The sequence below is a fragment of the Trematomus bernacchii genome, unplaced genomic scaffold (assembly GCF_902827165.1).
Source record: "Trematomus bernacchii unplaced genomic scaffold, fTreBer1.1, whole genome shotgun sequence".
In the NCBI taxonomy this organism is placed as follows: domain Eukaryota; kingdom Metazoa; phylum Chordata; class Actinopteri; order Perciformes; family Nototheniidae; genus Trematomus; species Trematomus bernacchii.
The window spans coordinates 1,166,005-1,191,028 of record NW_022987589.1 but is presented as its reverse complement, the minus strand read 5'-3'; the positions used below and the strand labels follow the sequence as shown (position 1 = coordinate 1,191,028).

Genomic DNA, 25,024 nt, shown 5'->3' with positions numbered 1-25,024 from the left:
ATACTGGTCCTCACCTACAGAGCCCTCCACCATCTAGCCTAAAAAAGCGCTATCAATTTATGTTAGGAAAATCTCACTGGTCACCGGCTTGAGCTTCAAAATCAGGATCCATGTATTTGTGATCCTCTCCAGAATGGAAGTAGTCATCACATACAGAGCATCAACTAGTTCCTGAACAGTGTCCTTCACATGCTGATATCCAAGAGAGGGAGTTACACAGTCACAAGATGGAGGAATAGAAAGCAGTATTCAATGTTTACTTCAGATTAGCTCCACGTCAGAAATGATCATGCTTGTCATATGTCTATCTCCATAGAGGCTGAATCATCATGTTAATCACATAGCTATCATATGCCTAAAACAGTCCTGATGCTCTTCGAGGTAATCATACATCCTGTCATGTACACAGCTACAGTTGGGATACCTTTGTTATCATGTGGACTCTGATATTGGAAGAGGACATTCAGTGTTTTCCCAACAATATATAATATATTATTATTACCTCTGCCATGTCGATGGACCCCCCCGCGAGCGTCTTGTACCCCAGGATGGTTCTGTTCTTGTACCTCTTCCTCCTCTGCAGCAGGATCTGCAGCTTGTTCCCCTCGCGCTTCAGGAAGTGAGGGTACTGAGGGTCACATGACAAAGAGAAGCTGAATATCCTCTTATTTTAGAAGCTAGAATCAGATAATATCGGATGTTTGTTCTTGGAAAAAGACTGACAACGATTATTTGTATCTGCATTACAGTAGGCATGTATTCTTCTGTTGATTGACCAATCATTCAGCTCTATTCAAAACTAAAAACAGGTGTGTCTGATCTTGATTTGACTGACAGCAAAAAAGGAAATAACTGTCATACAGTTTTGATTTAAATGCAGATAATTAAAATGACATTTTGCAAATTGAACCACGCCGAAATACAGAGATAAAGGCAACTAAATGTAAAATAACCAAATCTGTTTAAAAAAGAGCAGAAAATATATCGTTTTTTGTATTATTTAACATAGATGAGAAGCCAAAAGCATTTAACATATGTGTTTTTTGAGCTTTTTACAGGACTTGTTAATAATAAAAACTATATATTATGTTATATACTACCTGCTTTTTCCTTTTAACACTTGTTCCTTAGTGCACACACAATGAGGTGCTTCTCCAGGCAATATTTCAGCAATAAACAATTAAAAAAAACAGCTGTAATTGCAAACAGTTTCCATGGCAGTGACTGAAGTAATACAGAAAGAAAAAGCAATACAAACAGGCAAATGTTTAATATTAATAAATGGTTTATTTGACCACCTACAGTTCTTGATTATAACTTGACTGATAATGAGTTATTTCATTTTATTGTGTACCTGCAGGGAGAAGGTGAGAGCGAGGTCGGTCTCCACGGAGCCTCCGGGCGGCAGCACAATCTCATGAGAGCGCAGGATACGCTTCGAGCCCTGCAGGAACATCATCAATTATAATAATTATAATAATTAGTTGGAGTGAGCCTTTCCTCTGGACGTTTTCTGCATCCCTGCTGATGTGTTGTGCTTTGTTATATTATGTTAAAGGTCCCCTATTATACTGTTTTTCATCAATATATTATAGGTCTCAGATATATACAGAACATGTCTCTGATTGGCTGAAACACCAAACAGATCATTGCAGCATCCCATAATCCCCTCTGTTTCAGCCCTGTTTCCAAAGTGCTGATTCTCTGTCTGTTACTTTAGATGAAAATAAGGAGCCCCTCCCCACGCCCCTCTGAGAGAGATTTGGTTAAAAAGAACACAATGGTGCTCTAGGAGGAGATTCAGGTGATAAGGTGGGGGGGGGGGTTACCTTGGTTGGTGATTGGCTAATGGTTACACAAGCCAAAACATCGTTATGACATCATAAAGTGGCCAAAATCTGATCAGCTCATTTTCAGACAGGTTTTTATATAAAAGGATCAGGACAAAAAGAGAGAGAATCTTTGTTCCTGAAACTTTCAGAGTCTCTTTCCACAGAGGGGACACATGTTGATGAAGAAGAGACATGAAGAAGAGGGGACACATGTTGATGAAGAAGAGACATGAAGAAGAGGGGACACATGTTGATGTAGAAGAGACATGAAGAAGAGGGGACACATGTTGATGTAGAAGAGACATGAAGAAGAGGGGACACATGTTGATGTAGAAGAGACATGAAGAAGAGGGGACACATGTTGATGTAGAAGAGACATGAAGAAGAGGGGACACATGTTGATGTAGAAGAGACATGAAGAAGAGGGGACACATGTTGATGTAGAAGAGACATGAAGAAGAGGGGACACATGATGATGTAGAAGAGACATGAAGAAGAGGGGACACATGTTGATGTAGAAGAGACATGAAGAAGAGGGGACACATGTTGATGTAGAAGAGACATGAAGAAGAGGGGACACATGTTGATGTAGAAGAGACATGAAGAAGAGGGGACACATGTTGATGTAGAAGAGACATGAAGAAGAGAGGACACATGTTGATGTATAATAGGTGACCTTTAAGAGAGCACATTATACCTGTATTTTGACGGCGATCACCACTGAGATGAGCTCCTTGTCGATTTCTCTCATCACCACCAGCTTCTTCAGAGTCAGCGTGCACAGCCTGCAGAGAAACACACAAACACAGGTTTAGTATACACAGCTGTGTGTTAGAAATATGTACACACACACACACATGCGTCACTCACAAACTCACAAACTCACAAACACACACACACACACACACACACACACACACACACACACACACACACACACACACACACACACACACACACACACACACACACACACACACACACACACACACACACACACACACACACACACACACACACACACACACACACACACACACACACACGCGTCACTCACAAACACAGCTGTGTGTTTATTAAACACAACAGAGTGAAACACACACAAAGCACTCCTACTGTAGCTTTCAGAACATAAAACTCAAATGTCTCCTTATTTATGCTTTCATATTCACACATTAGAGAAATTCTTTAATGTATTTTAACAGTGGCTTAAAAGCGGCATTCAGGTTCAGGTTGAGGTTATTTATTGGTACTCGTAGGTAGATTTAGTTTGCAGATAAAAACACAAGGGATCCATCCCGACACACATTCTCAAAACAACAAACAGACTCCTATAAAAGTAAACCCTGCTCCGTCACCTCTGAAAACATTTAAAAAATACAGTAGTACAAACAAGGGCATTCGAAGTTAATCAATATCGAGACCAAGAAAGAAAAAGTTTTCAAATTTCCTTTTTTTTTTTATCACACAAGTCTTTAGGGTGGTATAAACATAATGACTAACAAAAACTAAGTACAAGTATACAAGTACAAGTATACAAGTACATTTAGACAACATTAGAGCACAACAACTCAATGCAACAAATACTGAGCCCTCATTTGTAGTACTCCATCCTTTTTTGAAATGCAGAGATACATCTGACACTTGAGGCACTTGATGTATGTGTTCCCCGTGCATCCGTCTGCCATGAACCCTACAGAAACCTACGTGTTAGTTTGGCCCGTAGTGGACTCCATTTGTGTTGTGTAAAATGGGGGAATAAAAAGTTAGCAAATCCCCATGTCCTCCTCAGAGGACATTCATAAAAACATTTAGTTTTAGGTCAAATAATTATTACACTAACTCCTAAGATGTTCCTTTACTATAATTAATTAAAATATTGACCTCACAACACTGGTAATTACAAAATTACAAACTTACCATTTCTCTTTCTATAAATAGTGCTTGTGTTGATGGACGCCATTTTGAAATACAATACACCCCCACATATGTCACATGTCTGAAAAGCCCAGGAGTACAATTGGACTTAATGCTGTGGCATGTATAACCTCAAAGTAATGGACCAAAACCCAATGTGCTCCACAGAGGACAAAAATGAATGGGTGGGTCTCTGGAGGATAAATAAATAGGCATCTGTGTGACACTGCTACGACTTATTCCTCTGTGCGATAGCTGCCGATATAAAGCTGTTTTTATTATTTTGATCAAAAAGTGCATTTTGCGTGATAGGTCCCCTTTAATATGGCTTTTAATTTGGGTTAACTTTCAATGCTCAATAGTATCATTGTCCATGTTTTACTGTATTTTTTCTGTTTTGCTTTTATTTTACATTTTTAATTTAATTTTTTTAATTGTTTTATTTTAACCTATTTTAATTTCTTGTCAGCTTTCATTCAAGGGAATTTCAATAGGATGTTTTATCTTGTTCTGTATTGATTTTAATATTATTTTAATATTGTTGTTATGTTTTCTGTAAAGCATTTTGGGATGCTATGTGCATGAACGGTGCTATACAAATAAAGTGTATTATTGTATTTAGTTCTGCTACGTATTCTTCTTTCTGTGTCTCTGTATGCACCTCATATATAAAAGCAAATTCCTCCGAATGTATTGTGGATAAAGACAAACCAAATGTAAAAGACTAGTTTAATGTGTTAATGCATGCTGAGCTCATCCCTCTTCCACCATCATATGGGGGAGGGGGGGTTATCGTTGGGGCGACACGCTGCTTTAACACACCCGTCACGATTTTTTGAGAAACTTCATCAAAAGAGCAGAGTGAGAAACAAACAGAGGCTTTTCTTCTGAGGGTCTTTTGACTGAGTCCTGCTGTGAAGAGGCCATTTATCATCCGCTCTTTATCTACGGCAAGATCTCTAGAAACGCTGGAATGACATCACTGCTGAAATATTTTGGAGCAAAACAACAAACTATTCAGTGTTTTCTATCAGTGGGAAAAGATGTCCAACAACAGCAAAGGGTTATTTTACACAGAATGAAAGATGTTGGTCAAAGAGGACTCTTTAAGTAGAAACACTCCATACTGATATACACCTGAACATCAGCAGGAGAGGACTCTTTAAAGTAGAGACACTACATACTGATATACAACTGAACATCAGCAGGAGAGGACTCTTTAAAGTAGAGACACTATATACTGATATACACCTGAACATCAACAGGAGAGGACTCTTTAAAGTAGAGACACTACATACTGATATACACCTGAACATCAGCAGGAGAGGACTCTTTAAAGTAGAGACACTACATACTGATATACAACTGAACATCAGCAGGAGAGGACTCTTTAAAGTAGAGACACTATATACTGATATACACCTGAACATCAACAGGAGAGGACTCTTTAAAGTAGAGACACTACATACTGATATACACCTGAACATCAGCAGGAGAGGACTCTTTAAAGTAGAGACACTACATACTGATATACACCTGAATATCAGCAGGAGAGGACTCTTTAAAGTAGAGACACTACATACTGATATACACCTGAACATCAGCAGGAGAGGACTCTTTAAAGTAGAGACACTACATACTGATATACACCTGAACATCAGCAGGAGAGGACTCTTTAAGACTTTTAAAAACTAGCGAGCACCTTAATTTCACTTCACTGAACTTCAGATCCCTTCAGACCGTTTCATTTTAAAGACAACCAGCCCTACTTGACTCTTGCACCCAGTGACCTTAGCAACATGTCCGCCATGCAGCGTTCAGAGTGACATAACGCTGAGGGGCAGCCATCCTCCTGCAGAGAAAACATAGGGACATGGAGGGATAACAATGGCCGGTTTGAAGACTCCCAGCAGCTGAATGAAAACCTTTCTCTCCTGTAGAAACCTCAGGAACAATGGACACTCACCACAGAACGCTGCATTGTCTCCGGCCCTCACACGGACAATACGCAGCACTGTTTTATCCACACTGTTCCCACAACACCATCTATTCCAGTTATGCTAGGTGGCTGATGTTGGTTTGCAGAGGCGGGGAAATGATATCTGCTCTGTGGAAATCACAATGGGGTTTATCGTACGAGTACTGAGTGTGCCCTATGAGCCAATCTGCAGAAAGAAGCAGCTACAGATGTTATTTCTCATGAAACAGCACTTTATCTGTAAGAGGGTCTGTGCTGACTTACTTATCTTTGGTTGGAGGCGTAAAAACTCTGAGATGAGAGCGACTTAAAGGACACTTTGTTGACGTTTTCAGGCTCCAAACTGAATTCAACTGGTGTTCATTTTGTCAGCTATTTTTATTTAACCTATCCCTGTGTCAAAGGTCCTTAATAGTTTTAATATATTAGTACAGTGCCGGTTGGGGATGTGATTGCTTCCTTTCGTCTATGTACGTGTTAGCGATAGCATCTGATGAATGATTTGGACGAAAATCCAAGTTCAGACAAAGAGTCTCTTCGTCATTTAAAGCCACAACGTTGGATAGGAACTGTTTTAGTGATCAGATTATATTGAACAAATGTGCTTATTCTCCTTCAGTGCTGCCACTGTAGTCCTGATTTACTTATCTTTGTTCATAAATGAGAGCGACTTAAAGGTTTGTTTTAAGCTTCAATGATTGTAATGTCATGTTCAATGTCTGTTCCCTGTGTGTGTGTGTGTGTGTGTGTGTGTGTGTGTGTGTGTGTGTGTGTGTGTGTGTGTGTGTGTGTGTGTGTGTGTGTGTGTGTGTGTGTGTGTGTGTGTGTGTGTGTGTGTGTGTGTGTGTGTGTGTGTGTGTGTGTGTGTGTGTGTGTGTGTGTGTGTGTGTGCGTGTGTGAGTACAGACACACACACTCGACACACAGCAGCTGTTTCTGTTCAGCAGGAGAGCAACATGCTCAGGATCAGCAGGACTCTTTTTAACAGCAAACAACACTTCTTCTGCCAACAACAACAAAACTACAGGAGGCTGATTCAGTGTCGCCGGTGCAGGACAGGACGTTTTATGTAAATTAAATCAAATGCCAAGTGGATGAATAGCTGCACATATGTCGTATTGTCACTGCTACTTTCTTAAACCTAGTTTTTTAGTCAAGTTCTGCACATTCCTGCAATTTTTAGATTTGTTCATGCATGTTTATACTCCTATTCTCACTAAAGGATATATTCGATTTAAAATGAATGCAATTAATATTACTTTCAATGGTGGGAAATAACTGAGTTAAAACTTTAGGTTTTTATAATTTTCTTGAGCTTTTAAATTCGATGCTACTTCATAAAGTCCTCATGTTTCTAGGATTTAAAGACTATAGCTTAGTGTTGGTAATAGAAATCTCAAGTCCAAGCTCCTCCGACAATGCAAATCACAATATAGTTAAAACTTAAAAATTAAAAAACATATAAAATACTGCAATAAAATACTGCAAATGAGAAAATGGTGCAAATAAAATGCATGAACACAGTCAATCCTTATGCATGTCAAATCCAAGCAGATAAGACAGTCTGTGAAATTGAATACTGTAAAGTTGCATAAAATCCGGTATATTGTAATAACATATGAAATAAATATATGTATTAAAGCTGGAGACAAGGCAGCCAACTAAATTAAGTATTTAAATCTTATTATATAGTTGTTTTATGAGGGATAGTAGCTATAGAGAGAAGAATATAATATAATATATCTTTATTGTCATCATACAAAGTACAACGACATTTCTTTGGCAACTCTCACTGCAGTGAAAAATATACACAATAAATAAATAAGAGTGGTAAAAGCAGAGGTAGTGGCTGCAGTCTTTGAGGTGTGTGTGTGTGTGTGTGTGTGTGTGTGTGTGTGTGTGTGTGTGTGTGTGTGTGTGTGTGTGTGTGTGTGTGTGTGTGTGTGTGTGTGTGTGTGTGTGTGTGTGTGTGTGTGGTTGGGTTAGATTAAATGTGTGTGCGTGTGTTTGGGTAAAATTCAGTGTGTGTGTATGTTTCGGTTAGATTCAGTGTGTGTGTGTGTGTGTGTGTGTGTGTGTGTGTGTGTGTGTGTGTGTGTGTGTGTGTGTGTGTGTGTGTGTGTGTGTGTGTGTGGTTAGACTAAATATGTGTGTGTGTGTGTGTGTGTGTGTGTGTGTGTGTGTGTGTGTGTGTGTGTGTGTGTGCCTGAGTAAGATTCAGTGTGTGTGTGTGTGTGTGTGTGTGTGTGTGTGTGTGTGTGTGTGGGGTTAGATTAAATGTGTGTGTGTGTCTGAGTAAGATTCAGTGTGTGTGTGTGTGTGTGTGTGTGTGTGTGTGTGTGTGTGTGTGTGTGTGTGTGTGTGTGTGTGTGTGTGTGTGTGTGTGTTCACAGTTGTTGTAATGTGCTCTGAGGCTAGACAGGGATGTCAGTTGGATAACGTACAATTTTATCTCCTGGATTTGTTCACTTCTGTCGATAGTGAGGTTTTCACACTTCAGATAGAGCTTCCTGTTTTTCTGCCCGACCCCCCCCCCCCCCCCCCCAACACGAAGGCACTTAGATGCTTGGACACGATGTAAGAATTGAGTTAATGGAATATCAGATATCCTGAGAGGAGAAAATCAAAGAGAGAACGTCTGATACCCTGATGCAGGACTAGAGGTGTTACTCCATGAACCAGAGCAGTTTGTTATAGAGAGCCGAAGTCTCTCCCTTTCCGGGGGACCTCCATGGGACATTATTTCGGAAACATTATGTATTGAAGTCAATGGGGAGAGAAAGATTATCTCTCGATCCCGTTTGAATTGTGCCACGAATTACACATATGATGTTTGTCAATTTAAAAGATAATTTTACAAGTCAAAAAAATTAAAATGTGTCGTAAAACTGTGAAGTAACACTTGTTTTGTGTGAAACCGCTCAATGAACTACATCTCCCGTCTTGCACCACACACCAAGACGGCCGTCACGTTGGCACATTTCACTTCTTTCTTTCAGAATGAGGCGGAAAGTATTAAAAGAGGTGAGAATCACTCCAAGTCTGGGCATGTTGAGAGCTGTACATACACACAAGGGGAGTTAGTCGGTTCATAAGAGCCAGCATGCGGGACCGGGATTCTGGGATTTGTAGTCTTTCTAGTTGCGTATTTTTCATAGTCTTATATTTCAACAGTTTTACGACAAACTGTGACTTTTTTTACATGGAAATGATTTTTTAATATTGACAAACATCATATGTGTAATTCGTGGCACAATTCAAACGGGATCGAAAGATAATCTTTCTCTCCCCATTGACTTCAATACATACTTTTTCCGAAATAAGGTCCCATGGGTCGGAAGTAGATGGGCGGGACTTCACCTCTCTATTGTCTGAATCTGGAGGGAAATAAGTTATATTTTATGTGAGCTAAAAGGCTATTTTAAAACACGCTAAAGAGATGAGAGTGATGGAAAACAACAGAAAGAGCGCAAGAAAAAAAGTTCAAAAGAAAGTGAAAGAAATCCCACATTAAGTTAATATTGCAGAAACAAACAAACATGCAAACCTATTCTGGTTTATAAGACACGTTGAAATGGTTGTCTATAAATAGGCAACAGAACAAACAAGACGATTTAATATATTGTTTTATCTCTGCATTATTTCTGATTACAGCAAACAGCTCGAGGTGTTATTTCAGATCTGCAGCGGTCTGTAATGGGAAGGTCAGACTTCATCACAGAAGTTTTTTCAGCCTTTCATTCTCTGAAAGAAAATCCAATTTCTGAAGTGAAATTGGATTCGGACTGACGCTGTTCAACGAGGCTCTGCAGAATAAAGACGGACAAGAAAATGATATCAGCGCACAGCAGTCCTTCCTGACCTCCACAAGTTATTCTGTCCTAAAAAAAAAAGGACATTTGATCTTGTGTAGAAAAAACTAAATGATTCAGTTTTTCCTGGCAGGATTTCTCAGTAACTTTCATGTCCAATGTTCAGGTTCTGGCAGATTTGACGATCCACTTTCATTCCAGCTCGCAGTTTGTTTTACTTTGTCAAATATTCCCCAGTAAATGTTTAGCGATTGAAGGAAAAATCCACACTCTTATCTTTGGAAACGTGCAGGTGTTGTTTGACCCTTTTGCATGCATTTTGATAATGTGCAAATACAAATCCATATGTAAAATAATACATAATGTAGGCTATATGTACCCAAATCCTACCTCACTCTCTGCATATCATCATACAGTAAGAATGAAAATTGCACGTTATTTATTGATAATGTTCAATAAATAACGTGCATGTACGTAACTACCACTACGGTTTTTGCACTACTAAATACTGTTAATATTTACATTAATTATGCGACCATCTATGTTTCCTGTAGTTATTGAATTGCTCTTTTTACTGCACTGTTAGTGTAGAGTTTTATTATTATTGTGCTACTGTGTTTATTGTATTTTTGTAACTCTGGCACAACAATTTCCTTCGGGATAAATAAAGTCCTATCTTATCTTATCTTAAAATGGAAATAACAGTCTAATGGCGCATTTCCACTGCAGGGCCTCGCACGGCTTAGTACGGTATAGTTAGGCCTTGGTAGGCCAGGCTCACTTTATGCTGCGTTTCCATTACAGTTTAGTAGCTGGGGCAGTAACTATAGTAACGCAGTGTAGGCGGAGCCGTGACGTCATCTTCAATGTGAACCACAAAACCAACATCAGCCGTTAGCTGTTAGCACTCAGAGCTCACAGCTCCTCATATCTGTTCAGAAACTAGACAAACGTTAAACAAGTACAAACCACAGACTGCCTGTGTCATGGTGAATACAGTCGCTGGTTTATTTATGTCTGTATAGGCCGTTGTTGTGAGTGTGGAGGGTCGGAGCATATACTGCGTTAGCTTAGCCAATCTCCATTCAGAAAACACGCATTTTAAAAGGTTCTTCGCCTGCCGTCTGTCTGCAGACTTGTCAAAGCATGAATTCATGGTTTTTACTAAACGGTATCAGTATGTTGTTACTTCGGCATCATTTTGAAACGTGTATTACAATTAAATCACGGTCAAATATGTTCATTGTGTTGTAGTTGCCAGCGATTCTCTCACTAGTTTAGCATACTCAGCCCGGTTGTTGGCCCGGAAAGAACCTCGATTTTGGAGTGCCAGAAAACTGTGAAAAAGTACCCGCTAGCCGGAACTACGCCTAGTGGAAACGCAACCAAAAACGGGCCGGGCACGGCACGCTTAAACTGCGCTGTAGTGAAAATGCGCCATAACTGACTCCAGATCAGCACACAAACACTACATTAAAAAAAACAGAATTTAACCCCTGGGAGAAACATTGCGCCCAATAGCGTGCAAAATACGGGCATAAATATAAAAAAGAATGAAAATGGAAATAAAGACTACAGTAAATGCAGTTAACAAGTAATGTTTTCCAGGCAGAGAAGAAGAGGAACACTGAAGAAAAAGTGTTTTAGTGATTGCCTTATACTTTCATTTTTTTTATGATAACATACTATATCTATCGGCCTTTTTAAGACCTCGGTGAAAGAGAAAACCGCTTTCTATGCTGTCACACTAAACATTTATGCTGTTACTCTGTATTTATAATTCATTTGGCAATGCTGTTGGACTTTAAAGGCTGTGTTTATGGTTTGGCAGGGGAGCGTTTTGAGATATGGGTTTGACACTCTCTCCTAGATTACACACAGAAAACTGGCATGGCTTCGATCTATGTTTACGATTGTTTTCCTGCTTTAAAAAGTGTTCTTTCCTCAAAGCTGTGAGCCAGAGGGAATGGTTTTCCTCTGCAGATCTTAATTGTACTGCTATGGAGAGCTGCAGGTATGTTGTATTTCTGTAGTGGACCCTGAAAGCAGCATCTCCCTGGTCCAATGGGATTTCTCCATGTGATTTTGGATTATTGCAGAAAATAATTTCTGTGTCAAACAAACGTTTATTAATTACACGTTTAGTTCAGCAGGATAATCTCCACATATTAACACCACTTTATGATTTTTGAAGTAGAAAGCTAACTTTAGGCTATAAAGGAACTACAGCACAGTCACATGACTTCACATCACCACCGCTAAGCTAAAGGTGGCTAATGTTGGGCTATAAAGGAACTACAGCACGGTCACACGACTTCACGTCACCACCGCTAAGCTAAAGGCGGCTAATGTTGGGCTATAAAGGAACTACAGCACGGTCACATGACTTCACGTCACCACCGCTAAGCTAAAGGCGGCTAATGTTGGGCTATAAAGGAACTACAGCACGGTCACATGACTTCACGTCACCACCGCTAAGCTAAACGTGGCTAATGTTGGGCTATAAAGGAACTACAGCACGGTCACATGACTTCATGTCACCACCGCTAAGCTAAAGGCGGCTAATGTTGGGCTATAAAGGAACTACAGCACGGTCACATGACTTCATGTCACCACCGCTAAGCTAAAGGCGGCTAATGTTGGGCTATAAAGGAACTACAGCACGGTCACATGACTTCACGTCACCACAGCTAAGCTAAAGGCGGCTAATGTTGGGCTATAAAGGAACTACAGCACGGTCACATGACTTCACGTCACCACCGCTAAGCTAAAGGTGGCTAATTTTGGGCTATAAAGGAACTACAGCACGGTCACATGACTTCACGTCACTACCGCTAAGCTAAAGGAGGCTAATGTTGGGCCTGATGGCATTTAGTCGTCTCATTTAGACACTTGTTAGCAACTGCAGTTTTTAAACTCACCAGTGGGGTATTCACTGACGTATACTATGTCGTAGCATAACAATCTTGTGTTAACCACAGACCTTATTTCAGGCTAACGACCAAAAACACATTCAGAAAACCATTGACTTCTAACACATCCCTATGGAACACTCGCACTTCAATTGGCTAGTGCTCCAACACTAAAAACTAATATGAACCTGGACGTCAGCAGAATATCTCCTCTTTAATATCCTTTACAACACAGTGGCGACCTTTGGGTCACTTTGACGTTTCCACACTCAGAGCAAGACGAGCAGAAGGATCTGATTACCGTTACATCTGAAACACAAGACTGGATGCACATGAAGCAATCACACACTCAGAGCAGTATATTATGAGAGGACACACACACACACACACACACACACACACACACACACACACACACACACACACACACACACACACACACACACACACACACACACACACACACACACACACACACACACACACACACACACACACACACACACACACACACACACACACACACACACACACACACCACACACACACACACACACACACACACACACACACACACACACACACACACACACACACACACACACACACACACACACACCACTGGGAGGGGGCTAGCAGTGCTTTTGGGATTCGTCAATGTGAAGAAAACTGATTAATTGATCCAAACGGCACAGGCCCTGATAATGTTTCATTCAGACATAAATTATATATATTATTAATACTTTGGTTTGCTACTCACACCGCTGCATGGATTTCCAGAGGTTGCCATGGAAATACTTTATTTGTTCTCCTCTTCTGAAGTAGGTTAACCATCAGTCATGAATAAAGTGTGTGTGCGTGTGCATTTCTTCTGTACTGACATTTCCATCAGGGCTGAGATCTCGAGGGAGCAGCTGCAGCTCGACATCCATTCACTGCCACATTTTAACAGCTTCTTTTTCCAGTGTCTCCCTTTATTCTGCAGTACAAATAGTGTCCAATATGAGCAACAAACTGACGTAAATTGCCAAGGATTTTTAGAAATAAACCTATTGGGAAATGTTATTCCGTCTGTGTTTTTTTTTTTTAAAACAGTACACAGCTCTGTATTACATTGGACTGATAACAGATGCCACACACTGTGCTTCAAGCAGGAAGTGATGTAAGAACAAATATCCTGTAGTTTTGATCGGATTCACGATTTGTTCTTATCTTGTTTGCAATGTTGTCGAGGATTCACTGTTTTCTTATTTGAGTGATCGAAAGCACTCAATAACCAAGAAATGGAAAGACGTATTAAATATGAAAAACATAAACAAAACAACCCATGACTATCATATAATAAGATTTATAGCAGAGATAAAAAGGCCCTATTCTTCGTTTTGGGGTGTCCCCTCTCCTGTAGTGTGTTCTATAGGTTTTAGTGTATGTAAATGGTCTGCAAAGGCTAAAATCCCTGTGTTCCTTCCAGAGATAATTTCTCTACCTACACTCGCCTCCATTGGACTCATTTGTTTACTCGCAGAACATAGTGACATCACCTTGGAACACTCATACTCCTATTGGCTTGCTCATACAACACATTGTACGTGATAGGCTAAGAGGCGGGACATCTGTAAGCGGTTGACCAATCACAATAGAGCCGGCCAGCTAACCAATCAAAGGAGACTGGGCTCTGGTTTCAGACAGAGGGTGAAAAGAGGTGCTGCAGCACAGGCAGGATGAGAAAAATAAAGAGCTTTTGAACAGTAAAGCATGGAGACATGTAGAGACACTACATACTGATATACACCTGAACATCATCAGGAGAGGACTCTTTAAAGTAGAGACACTACATACTGATATACACCTGAACATCATCAGGAGAGGACTCTTTAAAGTAGAGACACTACATACTGATATACACCTGAACATCAGCAGGAGAGGACTCTTTAAAGTAGAGACACTACATACTGATATACACCTGAACATCAGCAGGAGAGGACTCTTTAAAGTAGAGACACTACATACTGATATACACCTGAACATCAGCAGGAGAGGACTCTTTAAAGTAGAGACACTACATACTGATATACACCTGAACATCAGCAGGAGAGGACTCTTTAAAGTAGAGACACTACATACTGATATACACCTGAACATCAGCAGGAGAGGACTCTTTAAAGTAGAGACACTACATACTGATATACACCTGAACATCAGCAGGAGAGGACTCTTTAAAGTAGAGACACTAAATGCTGATATGAAACCAAATTAGAATAGACATCATAAATTGCACGGGTATAAAAGCATGATGCAAGTTAAAACAGATTTCATCATTACTCTGTAGTTTAACATTTTATGGTCCAACAAGTGCTGAATGTGTAAAAGTCATAAAGTGATTGAGGAAGGTTCAGAGTGATGATCCGGCTCTTTGCTCTTTATTTTAGGGATGGGTTCGTTCCCAGACTGCAACCAGGAGCCAACAGTGAAGGAAGAACTCAGATATTGTAAATGTAGAAACACTACAGTGTAAAAATACTCTAATACAAGTAAAAGTCCTGCATTCAAAATCATACAATTATCTTCATATATCCTTATATATATATATATATATATATATATATATTGTAAAAGTACTCGTTGCATTAGCCTGCCAAATGTAACAGGGTAAAGGTATAAAATAGTATAATTTCAAAATACATTGAACTTTTAACTTCTATTTGTGACGGAGAGTGAGTTTTAGAGAGTCAAGAGACACAGCAGAAAGCGATGAAGGTGTGACATCTGCAGAAAGAGCAGCTTTTGCAGAGTCACAGCCTGATGAAAAACGCTATTTTTTATTGATCTGACAGGCGGACCGTCTCTCTGTACGGGTTCTGTTGTGAGGCGCTGACATCTGCCACAGAGAAAAACTCCCAATTAGTGCCGAAGCTGCAGGGAGGCAAACACTTTCTTTTTTTTCATTGAAAAAGTAGTTTTTACTCAGAGAGAGAATTAATCATTTTTCTGGACTGTTGCTTTGATTTCTGTAGTAAAGCTAAATAATGTTGGGCTGATTAGATTTTTTTATAAATATGTAAATAGTCTCTATACAATTTAAGAAATCGAGAGAATGCAGGTTTTAAGAACTTTTTGCACGTCACGGTTGCCGTTTATCTGAGTGTGTGGGAGAGAAAACTTCCTCTGGAGGGAACACAGGGAATTTAGCCTCTGCAGACCATTTACATGCACTAACTCACTACAGGAGAGGGAACACCCCAAAAAGCAGAATATGGCGTCTTTTTTAGACCCGGAGGTTGCCGCTTGATTAAAACCCAGATTTCTGCAGACATGTTTTGCCATATTAACTAAAAAGGTGATAACTTGTAAGTGTTTGCAGTTTAAGGCACCATGAATGTGCTCCTGCTGGTTTAAGAAGGATTTTGATTTCAGGACTTTTTCTCTCAGTATGATTGAATTGCAGCAATCTATTTGTACAAGTTCTTCTCCTCCCAATGAACTGAAGTAGATGAATCTCTTGTGCATGGTAACACATCTGTGCACAGTGTAGCCTTTCTATTCTCCTGGGACTCATGGTGCGTTCAGGTGTCGCCTTTCTCTCCGGTCAGATCTCTAAATGCTGGCATAAACGTCTTGGAAGAAAATGAGTTCAAGCATTTGTTTGTAGTGGGAGAAACCGGAGGTGTTGGTATGGCATGTCGGTCATTCCAGCCTGAGGAATGTACAGAGAGAGAGTGTGTGTTGGTGTGAAGCTGAATCAGCTTAAACCTCCTGCCCAATGAATGACTCATCAGAGTATATACTGATTATACTGTCCAGGGGTTTTTCAGACAAATACAGTATGAGGGCAATACTGTGGCGCTGATCTTCCACATAAGATATATCAATTCTCACAAGACCATGATACAAGATGGCGCCGCGGACGTAGGAGCAACGCGACGTCGAAGCTCCGTAAAAACAAAGCTGTCTTTGCCGTCTGGCGCTCTATTTGACACCATTTACTATTTTTGGAGTAATTATACAGTTTTTGACGAACATTAATATTGTTTTCTGGCATCACTTTAACATTTTATGGGGAAAATCTGCATTTTGGTACGAGGGAGCATGCCATATATATATATATATATATATATATATATATATATATATATATATATATTAGGGTTAACGCGTTAATAACGTAAAAACATTTTAACGTGCGATTAACGCATGTGTATTTATCCTCGGCCCGCCCCGTAGTTTCAGAGCCCAAAGGCTTGACGTTGTTGTTGTTGTTGTTGTTGTTGTTGTTGTTAGTTGGATGGTGGGAGATTCTAGCGAGAGATATGGATACAAAAAAAGGTGTTTTAAACAGCAAGCCAAGCACACAGCTGATGCTGACAGCCCCGCTCCTGCCGCTCGCTTGCGGCAGACCACGCTTGAAAGTTTGCCGGGGAGACGCCTGGACAACAACAGCGATAGCTAAATGGGTGGCTACAGCTGCGTTAGATCATTCGGATCGCATCCAACGTGTCGACTGCACATCACAGCGCACTATTTTGACCCTAGATGGGAACTTCAGTCTCATGCTTTGACTGAAGATGAAGACAGAGGAGCGGCATTTCGCCGACAACTGTAAACAGGCTTGTCTGTTTGAGCAACTGGCTCAGTGCAGAGAAGTACACAGGGTTGGGAGAGAGAGAGAGAGAGAGAGGTTCCAGGTTGTTGTATTGAGAATATTCATGAGAATATTTGTCATTGTTCCAATGATAATAAACAAACATTTGCATAATGCATATTTGTCTACTCATATGTTGATAAGAGTATTAACAACTTGAAAAATATTCCTCTAAGGTACATTTAGAACAGATAAAAAATGTGTGATTCATTTGCGATTAATCGTGATTAAATATTTTAATCGACTGACAGCCCTAATATATATATTTGATATATTTAGCCATTAACTGTCAAAAAGAAAATCAGCCCTTTTCTCTGCTGTTCCCTTCACATCTGCAGTAAATTACAGGCTTTATAGATGTTTTTCTGCAGCCTCTGTGAGAAACTGAATCTGATTATAATGGCGGCACTTTAATATTACCATCAAGGTGTGCAGACCGTTCACACGATCAGGTTTTTTCCAGGTGGGTTTTCATGCACAAATAAGTAGGGTACTTAACAAGAATAAGAGAGATATATTCAAAAAAAATCCACTAGAGTGTCAAACTATATTTTAAAGTGTTTTTTGTAAAAAAATAGTAAAAACTAAACTGTGTTTATGGTTATGTTTTTAAATGAGTCCGGTCAGAAAAATCTGTGAAAAAGTTAAAATACTGACATTGGAAAAATAATATATCTATTTTTCAGACCCCCCCAAAATACAGCTACTTTCCCCCTGCACTGAATCCATTGAATGCTGTCTTTAAAGCCCCCAGACTCCATTGATAAACTCTAATGTAAGCTTGCAGAACAATGCCTTGCTCCTCTGCTGCTGCGCTGAACTAAAGTCACACAATTTAGTTCAACTTCTGCAACAAATAATTTCCCAAATTGGGATAAATAAAGTATCTATCTATCTATCTATCTATCTATCTATCTATCTATCTATGCATCTCAATAACTGCATGCAAAATCTGCTGGGTGTTCCTCTGATCTGACATCTGAATATAATCATGTTTGGCTCTGAGCCTGCCGCTCATGCAAATCATATTTTCCCCTGTTATGAGCAGAAGTGACCTGATTTCTACCGTCTCCGGGGATCCTGTTAATGCTTCACTTTCTCTGATGCCAATCATCTCTCACTGTGTGACTCACGGAGGAACAACGTGAAAAACAATCCACCGGAGACACTTTGTGAAACTACTCCTCAGCTGCACAAAGTTTACAGTGTTTTCAGAAAAATGTTTTCAAAGCGGAAACTTGGAAGCAGCTTTGCAGGAAGGAGGGATATTGTCCCTGCCAGTGAATTCAATCTGTCACCTGGTACACACAGAGGCAAAACAAACTCTCTCTGCAGACATCTGCAGGAATTAAGGGTTTTGTAAACAAATATTTCAGAGCTGAGGTAACTTTCAGGAAGGAGCAAAACACTACTTTTGTTATTCAGATGCAAGTCATTTTAATAGCAAACAGAGTTTTCAGAAATGTTCAGGTTCATATCAGTATGTAGTGTCTCTACTTTAAAGAGTCCTCTCCTGCTGATGTTCAGGTGTATATCAGTATGTAGTGTCTCTCCTGGGACATGTCTCCATGCTTTACTGTTCAAAAAGCTCTTTATTTTTCTCATACTGCCTGTGCTGCAGCACCTCTTTTCACCCTCTGTCTGAAACCAGAGCCCAGTCTGCTCTGATTGGTTAGCTGGCCGGCTCTGTTGTGATTGATGAACCTCTTAGAGATGTCCCACCCCTTAGCCTACAATTAAGTGGAGCCCAATAGGAGTGCAAGTGCTACATAGTGATGTCACCTAAAAGCATAATAGAGCCTCCTGACAGTCTCACTCAGACATGTGAAACAGAAATATTGATTATTTACAAAATTCCCTCAGGAAATCTAATGGTTTATCAGAGATGTCACAATAACGCTTATTCATCTTTGACAGGTATAATCAGTGATTTAGATGTCAATTTTTTCTGATCGAAGAATCACATGACGGCTGCAAAAATGACTTCTGTCAAAATGGATTATTATTGAGTGAGGAGACGGCTCAGGCTTTAAATCAGACAGAAGAATATCCCAGAACGTCAAACTAACTTCAAAGATACTTTAATGGATGAGACCGATTTAGATTTCCGTTGCCTCTTTAAATCTTGTGAATCACAGTTGTCCTTGGTAATGTCCTTAGTGGAAATGTATGCATACAAGCCATGCCATAAAATGATTATATTTTTATATATTTTTCTACTTTCACCAAGAAATATCTTTCACTGTTGATATGTATATATTTAAAGTGCACTTGTTTCATGTGTAAAGTTACATGGTGCTGGTTACATGGCAAAGCTAAAAACTACAACTCCCATGATGCTACGCTGCACATCCACCACACTAAACTCTAGATTTAACTATTGTATTTCACTAAGCGGTTATATATTGAACCTTTAAGTCTCGCCTTAACATGTGGAACTGTTTCTTTAAGAAGATGCAGCACCTTCTTTTGGCACTAGATGAGCACATTAGCATATAGCTTATTATCTGTAGCCCCAGAGGGAGTGGACCTTCATCCACTGCAGAGTTAGCATCACTGAGCTAACACACACACACACACTTCCCATTGTTCAGACGTGTGCCGGGGGCTCTCAGCTGCTCTCATGCAATATTTAACTGTGTGTGTGTGTGTGTGTGTGTGTGTGTGTGTGTGTGTGTGTGTGTGTGTGTGTGTGTGTTTAGTAGATTTGAGTTTAACCTATCTGACAAGAGGAGACAGCTTTGACACAATGAGTGTAAGTCAGTAAATGAATGTATGCTGAAGTGCAGAGTCCACACACACACACACACACACACACACACACACACACACACACACACACACACACACACACACACACACACACACACACACACACACACACACACACACACACACACACACACACACACACACACACACACACACACACACACACACAATTTTCCAACTTGTTTTTGCCATTTTGCTACATTAACATATTTTTTATTAATTCATGCAAAGGTCAAGTGTTACAGTTAAATACATCATGCATGAATCAATGTTTTTCTCCTTGTTTTCCATTATCACACGCACTTCATATGCACTTTTCATCCCTTAAAACCAATTAGGAAATACCACAGCGGATATTTCTACTATGTCCTTTAAAGATAACAGTTTGAAGTTTCATTTTCATACAGAATCTCCTCCACATAAGGCCAAGGCCAAACCGCCCCCTCCACACTACCCCTCCGTTTGCGCGTTCCCGCGGAGGGTCCTCCACATTAATTGCTGTTCCAAACCAACGAGTGTGGAGGGAGAGTTGGTTATCAAGCCCTCAAACAGAGAGTCTGCATCGGTCCTGACTTCACGTGCTGCCCTACCCGACCGGACTCAACGCTGTGTGTGTCCGTCAGGGAGCAAGCTGTTCCGTGGAAACATTCACTGATAAACTGTACAACAAGAGCTATTTAATATCTTCATACAGATGTTAACAACTTCATGGTTACCTCGTATTTGTTTAAACTTAGCATCATTTACTCATGTCTAGTCTAGAAAACGGTAGAAGTTGTGTATATTCACACAGACCTTTGCTAAAACTAAGCGGCTTACATCAGATTTTAAAACAAAAATATGTTTACAAAAAATATATGCCATAAAAGATTTTTAGAGTTTTATTTTTGTTATTTTTAATCCAAGAGATGCTGATTTGAAACCGTTATTATGGCATTTCCTGTTTCAGCCGGAGAGAGGGGAGTTCGTCCCAAAGCTTGCCGCTGTAGCTACACCCTCCATCTGAAAGAAGGAAGCCTCGTTCAGCTGCGAGTGTGACTACAGACGGAGTTCACTCCATCACGGAGGGGGAGTGGGGAGGGTGTGGTTTGGAATTGGGCCAAAGTCATCCTGTGTTTGGTGCCTTGCAGGGAGGAGCCTCCACCTACCCTTTCAAAATAAGAGTGTGTTGTTGTTGTTGTTGTAGCCTCTGCAGCAGAGCGGTGTCTTTGTCCTTCAGAGATGAATCATTTACTGAGACACATTCAAAGAGCAAATAGGATGAGATTTAAAGTAAGCGAGTTTAGACTTTGCCTCCAGTTGTTTATTATTCAGAGGGAGTCTCACAGAGAGCGGGTACATGAGTACTTTTATTACGTGTTGACCTTCAAATGTTTAAAGAGACACTACAGGGGAATACAATTAACTAACAGTTAGCACCATGAAACTTCCGCACTTCGTGTCTGACATTAAGAAAAATCCTTTTTATATTACAAGTTTTCTGACAAGCCTCTACTGGGACATGTCTCCATGCTGATGTTCAGGTGTATATCAGTATGTAGTGTCTCTACTTTAAAGAGTCCTCTCCTGCTGATGTTCAGGTGTATATCAGTATGTAGTGTCTCTACTTTAAAGAGTCCTCTCCTGCTGATGTTCAGGTGTATATCAGTATGTAGTGTCTCTACTTTAAAGAGTCCTCTCCATGCTGATGTTCAGGTGTATATCAGTATGTAGTGTCTCTACTTTAAAGAGTCCTCTCCTGCTGATGTTCAGGTGTATATCAGTATGTAGTGTCTCTACTTTAAAGAGTCCTCTCCTGCTGATGTTCAGGTGTATATCAGTATGTAGTGTCTCTACTTTAAAGAGTCCTCTCCTGCTGATGTTCAGGTGTATATCAGTATGTAGTGTCTCTACTTTAAAGAGTCCTCTCCTGCTGATGTTCAGGTGTATATCAGTATGTAGTGTCTCTACTTTAAAGAGTTCTCTCCTGCTGATGTTCAGGTGTATATCAGTATGTAGTGTCTCTACTTTAAAGAGTTTTCTCCTGCTGATGTTCAGGTGTATATCAGTATGTAGTGTCTCTACTGGGACATGTCTCCATTCTTTAATGTTCAAAAAGCTCTTTATTTTTCTCATACTGCCTGTGCTGCAGCACCTCTTTTCACCCTCTGTCTGAAACCAGAGCCCAGTCTGCTTTGATTGGTTAGCTGGCTGGCTCTGTTGTGATTGGTCAACCGCTTAGAGATGTCCCGCCCCTTAGCCTATCACGTACAATGTGTTGGAGCGCTAGCCAATAGGAGCGCACGTGTCCGGAAGTAAACACAGGAGTCCAATGGAGGCGTTTCAGGTATCTGCTGATATGTTAGTATAAGTGTGTGTGTGTGTGTGTGTGTGTGTGTGTGTGTGTGTGTGTGTGTGTGTGTGTGTGTGTGTGTGTGTGTGTGTGTGTGGCTTTGTCTGCAGACTAATGGCTTCTTCTATTAATAAAAGATAAGCAGTCAAAGTGTGCGTGTGTGTGTGCGTGTCCTTGGGGTCTATATGCTCCCACTCTCAGGAGACCATGCTCTCCTCCATCTTTATCACCTTTAGTTAAAACTCACCTCGTCACACACTTTCATTTATGTGTAATTGTATTTGTTCAGTTTTTATTCATCTTTTAATTTACTTGTCATTGTCACGTTATTTCCCATCCTCCATAAGGGTTCCCCCTGCTTGACTTCTGTTCTAATTTAGTTTTGTAGTTTTAGTAATCTAAGTTTATTCTTAATTGTTGTCACTGTAGTTGTTTTCTTTATTCCTCTTTGAGCTTCATTTTCAGGCTTCTCTTATGTTTACGCCTCCTGGGGTTATTCCTTCTGAAGCTTTCACAATTCCTCCTTGTGCTCATTATCACACCCACACACACACACACACACACACACACACACACACACACACACACACACACACACACACACACACACACACACACACACACACACACACACACACACACACACACACACACACACACACACACACACACACACACACACACACACACACACACACACACACACACACACACACACACACACACACACACACACACCCTCTGGTCTCACATTATGTCCTCTTGATTAAACACAGAGGTGTCTCGTGTTGTTTCCGTGTTACTAAGAGAGATGGAAATCATTACCAAGCAGAAATTTAACGGCAGCTTTCCAAAAACATCTCCATAAAGTTTCTTCCTTTAAGATCTTAGTTTTAACAAATTGGTAAAACAGGAAACAGGAGAGTTTTCCGTCTGATATAAAGAAAGTGTTTCATTTTGATGTTTTTGCAGCCAGAAATAAAGCAAGAGAGACAAAGTGAGGACAGAAATAGACAAGAGACAGACAATGATCAAATGGAGAGTGTTGTAAGGCAGCCAGGTACATCAACATCCTGTTTTGTGTTTGTCAAAGTTCTTCCTACAGTTTCTACTTTTGAAATGCTTCAAATCTTAATTTCGAAAGTGTGTAGTTAGGGGCAACTTTTTCCAAATTGGATTGTAAACCCATTCTATGTCACTCTTTTTTTTTGCAGGAACGATCACGGTGGCCAACAGGTGCAAACCCGTTCCAACGGCCCAAAACACATCAGGAGAAACACGCCGCAGCTTCAGAAATGATGCTAATATAAAAACACAAATGTGCAAAACACATGAAAAAACATCTTCAGCAACTTGACAACACATGCAGCATTTAGCAAACATTCACCAACTTGAGGAAACATGCGCAGCGTTTACTAAAAGCTGCAGAAACCAAACACTGCAAATACAAAACGCTGCAAGAAGCTCAAAACACAACGGAGACCAGGGGACACTAAAGAGTGACGCACACAGCTGGGAGACCAGGGCCGTTTCTCAATGTCGAGTATACCTGCTGCAGAGCCACTATTTCAAGAATACTACGTCATTGAGTGGCGCCGAATGCTGGGCATTTAACATGCATTTAAACAGTCCTTCGGCACCACTCGATGACGTAGTATACTTGAAATAGTGGCTCTGCAGCAGGTATACTCGACATTGAGAAACGGCCAAGGGAACACTAAAAAGTGACGCACACACCGGAGCGCTTGATGACGTTCAGGATTATAAAGCTGAACAACTGTCTCGGAGTTAGTCGTCTCATAACTGTAAGTGTTCGTCAGTATATCTGAAATGACTAGGTTAGCTACGTTAGCTAACTAGCTTATAGCAGATCTGCAGTAACATCAGAAGGAGTCATGTGATCGCATTGTTAAAATAAGCCCATAAAACATTTTAGGTAAGTTTCCAACAACAGAGACAGTTGTCCAGCTTTATAATCCTGTGTGCGTCACTTTTTAGTGTCCCCTGGTCTCCCAGCTGTGTGTGTCACTCTTTAGTGTCCCCTGGTCTCCCAGCTGTGTGCGTCACTTTTTAGTGTCCCCTGGTCTCCCAGCTGTGTGCGTCACTTTTTAGTGTCCCCTGGTCTCCCAGCTGTGTGCGTCACATTTTAGTGTCCCCTCGTCTCCCAGCTGTGTGCGTCACTTTTTAGTGTCCCCTGGTCTCCCAGCTGTGTGCGTCACTTTTTAGTGTCCCCTGGTCTCCCAGCTGTGTGCGTCACTTTTTAGTGTCCCCTGGTCTCCAGCTGTGTGCGTCACTTTTTAGTGTCCCCTGGTCTCCCAGCTGTGTGCGTCACTCTTTAGTGTCCCCTGGTCTCCCAGCTGTGTGCGTCACGCTTTAGTGTCCCCTGGTCTCCCAGCTGTGTGCGTCACTTTTTAGTGTCCCCTGGTCTCCCAGCTGTGTGCGTCACTCTTTAGTGTCCCCTGGTCTCCCAGCTGTGTGCGTCACTCTTTAGTGTCCCTGGTCTCCCAGCTGTGTGCGTCACTCTTTAGTGTCCCCTGGTCTCCGTTGTGTTTTCAGCTTCTTCAGCGTTTTGTATTTACAGCGTTTGGTTTCTGCAGCTTTTAGTAAACGCTGCTCATGTTTCCTCAAGTTGCTGAATGTTTGCTAAATGCTGCATGTGTTGTCAAGTTGCTGAAGATGTTTCTTCATTTGCATGTGTTTTGGGTTTTTATATTTGCATCGTTTCTGAAGCTGCATTTTTCCCCATTGTCAAATCGAATGACATTAAAAGCATGTATAGCGATGTTACGGCCGCCGCCTTCTATCTGCCCATTAACCTGTCTTTGCAGCT

General features: G+C 40.6%; 1 protein-coding gene across 3 annotated transcripts in view; it reads right to left on the bottom strand.

Moving 5' to 3' along the window:
* pacs2 (phosphofurin acidic cluster sorting protein 2) overlaps positions 1 to 25,024 on the bottom strand; it is a 75,852-nt gene that overhangs the window by 32,125 nt on the left and 18,703 nt on the right. For all 3 annotated transcript variants that reach the window (XM_034129074.1, XM_034129076.1, XM_034129075.1), the window contains exons 2-4: positions 2,530 to 2,617; positions 1,355 to 1,444; positions 503 to 628 (exon numbers count right to left, since the gene is read on the bottom strand). In XM_034129074.1, the coding sequence (XP_033984965.1) occupies positions 503 to 628; positions 1,355 to 1,444; positions 2,530 to 2,617 (304 nt within the window). The remainder of the gene's footprint in view (positions 1 to 502; positions 629 to 1,354; positions 1,445 to 2,529; positions 2,618 to 25,024) is intronic.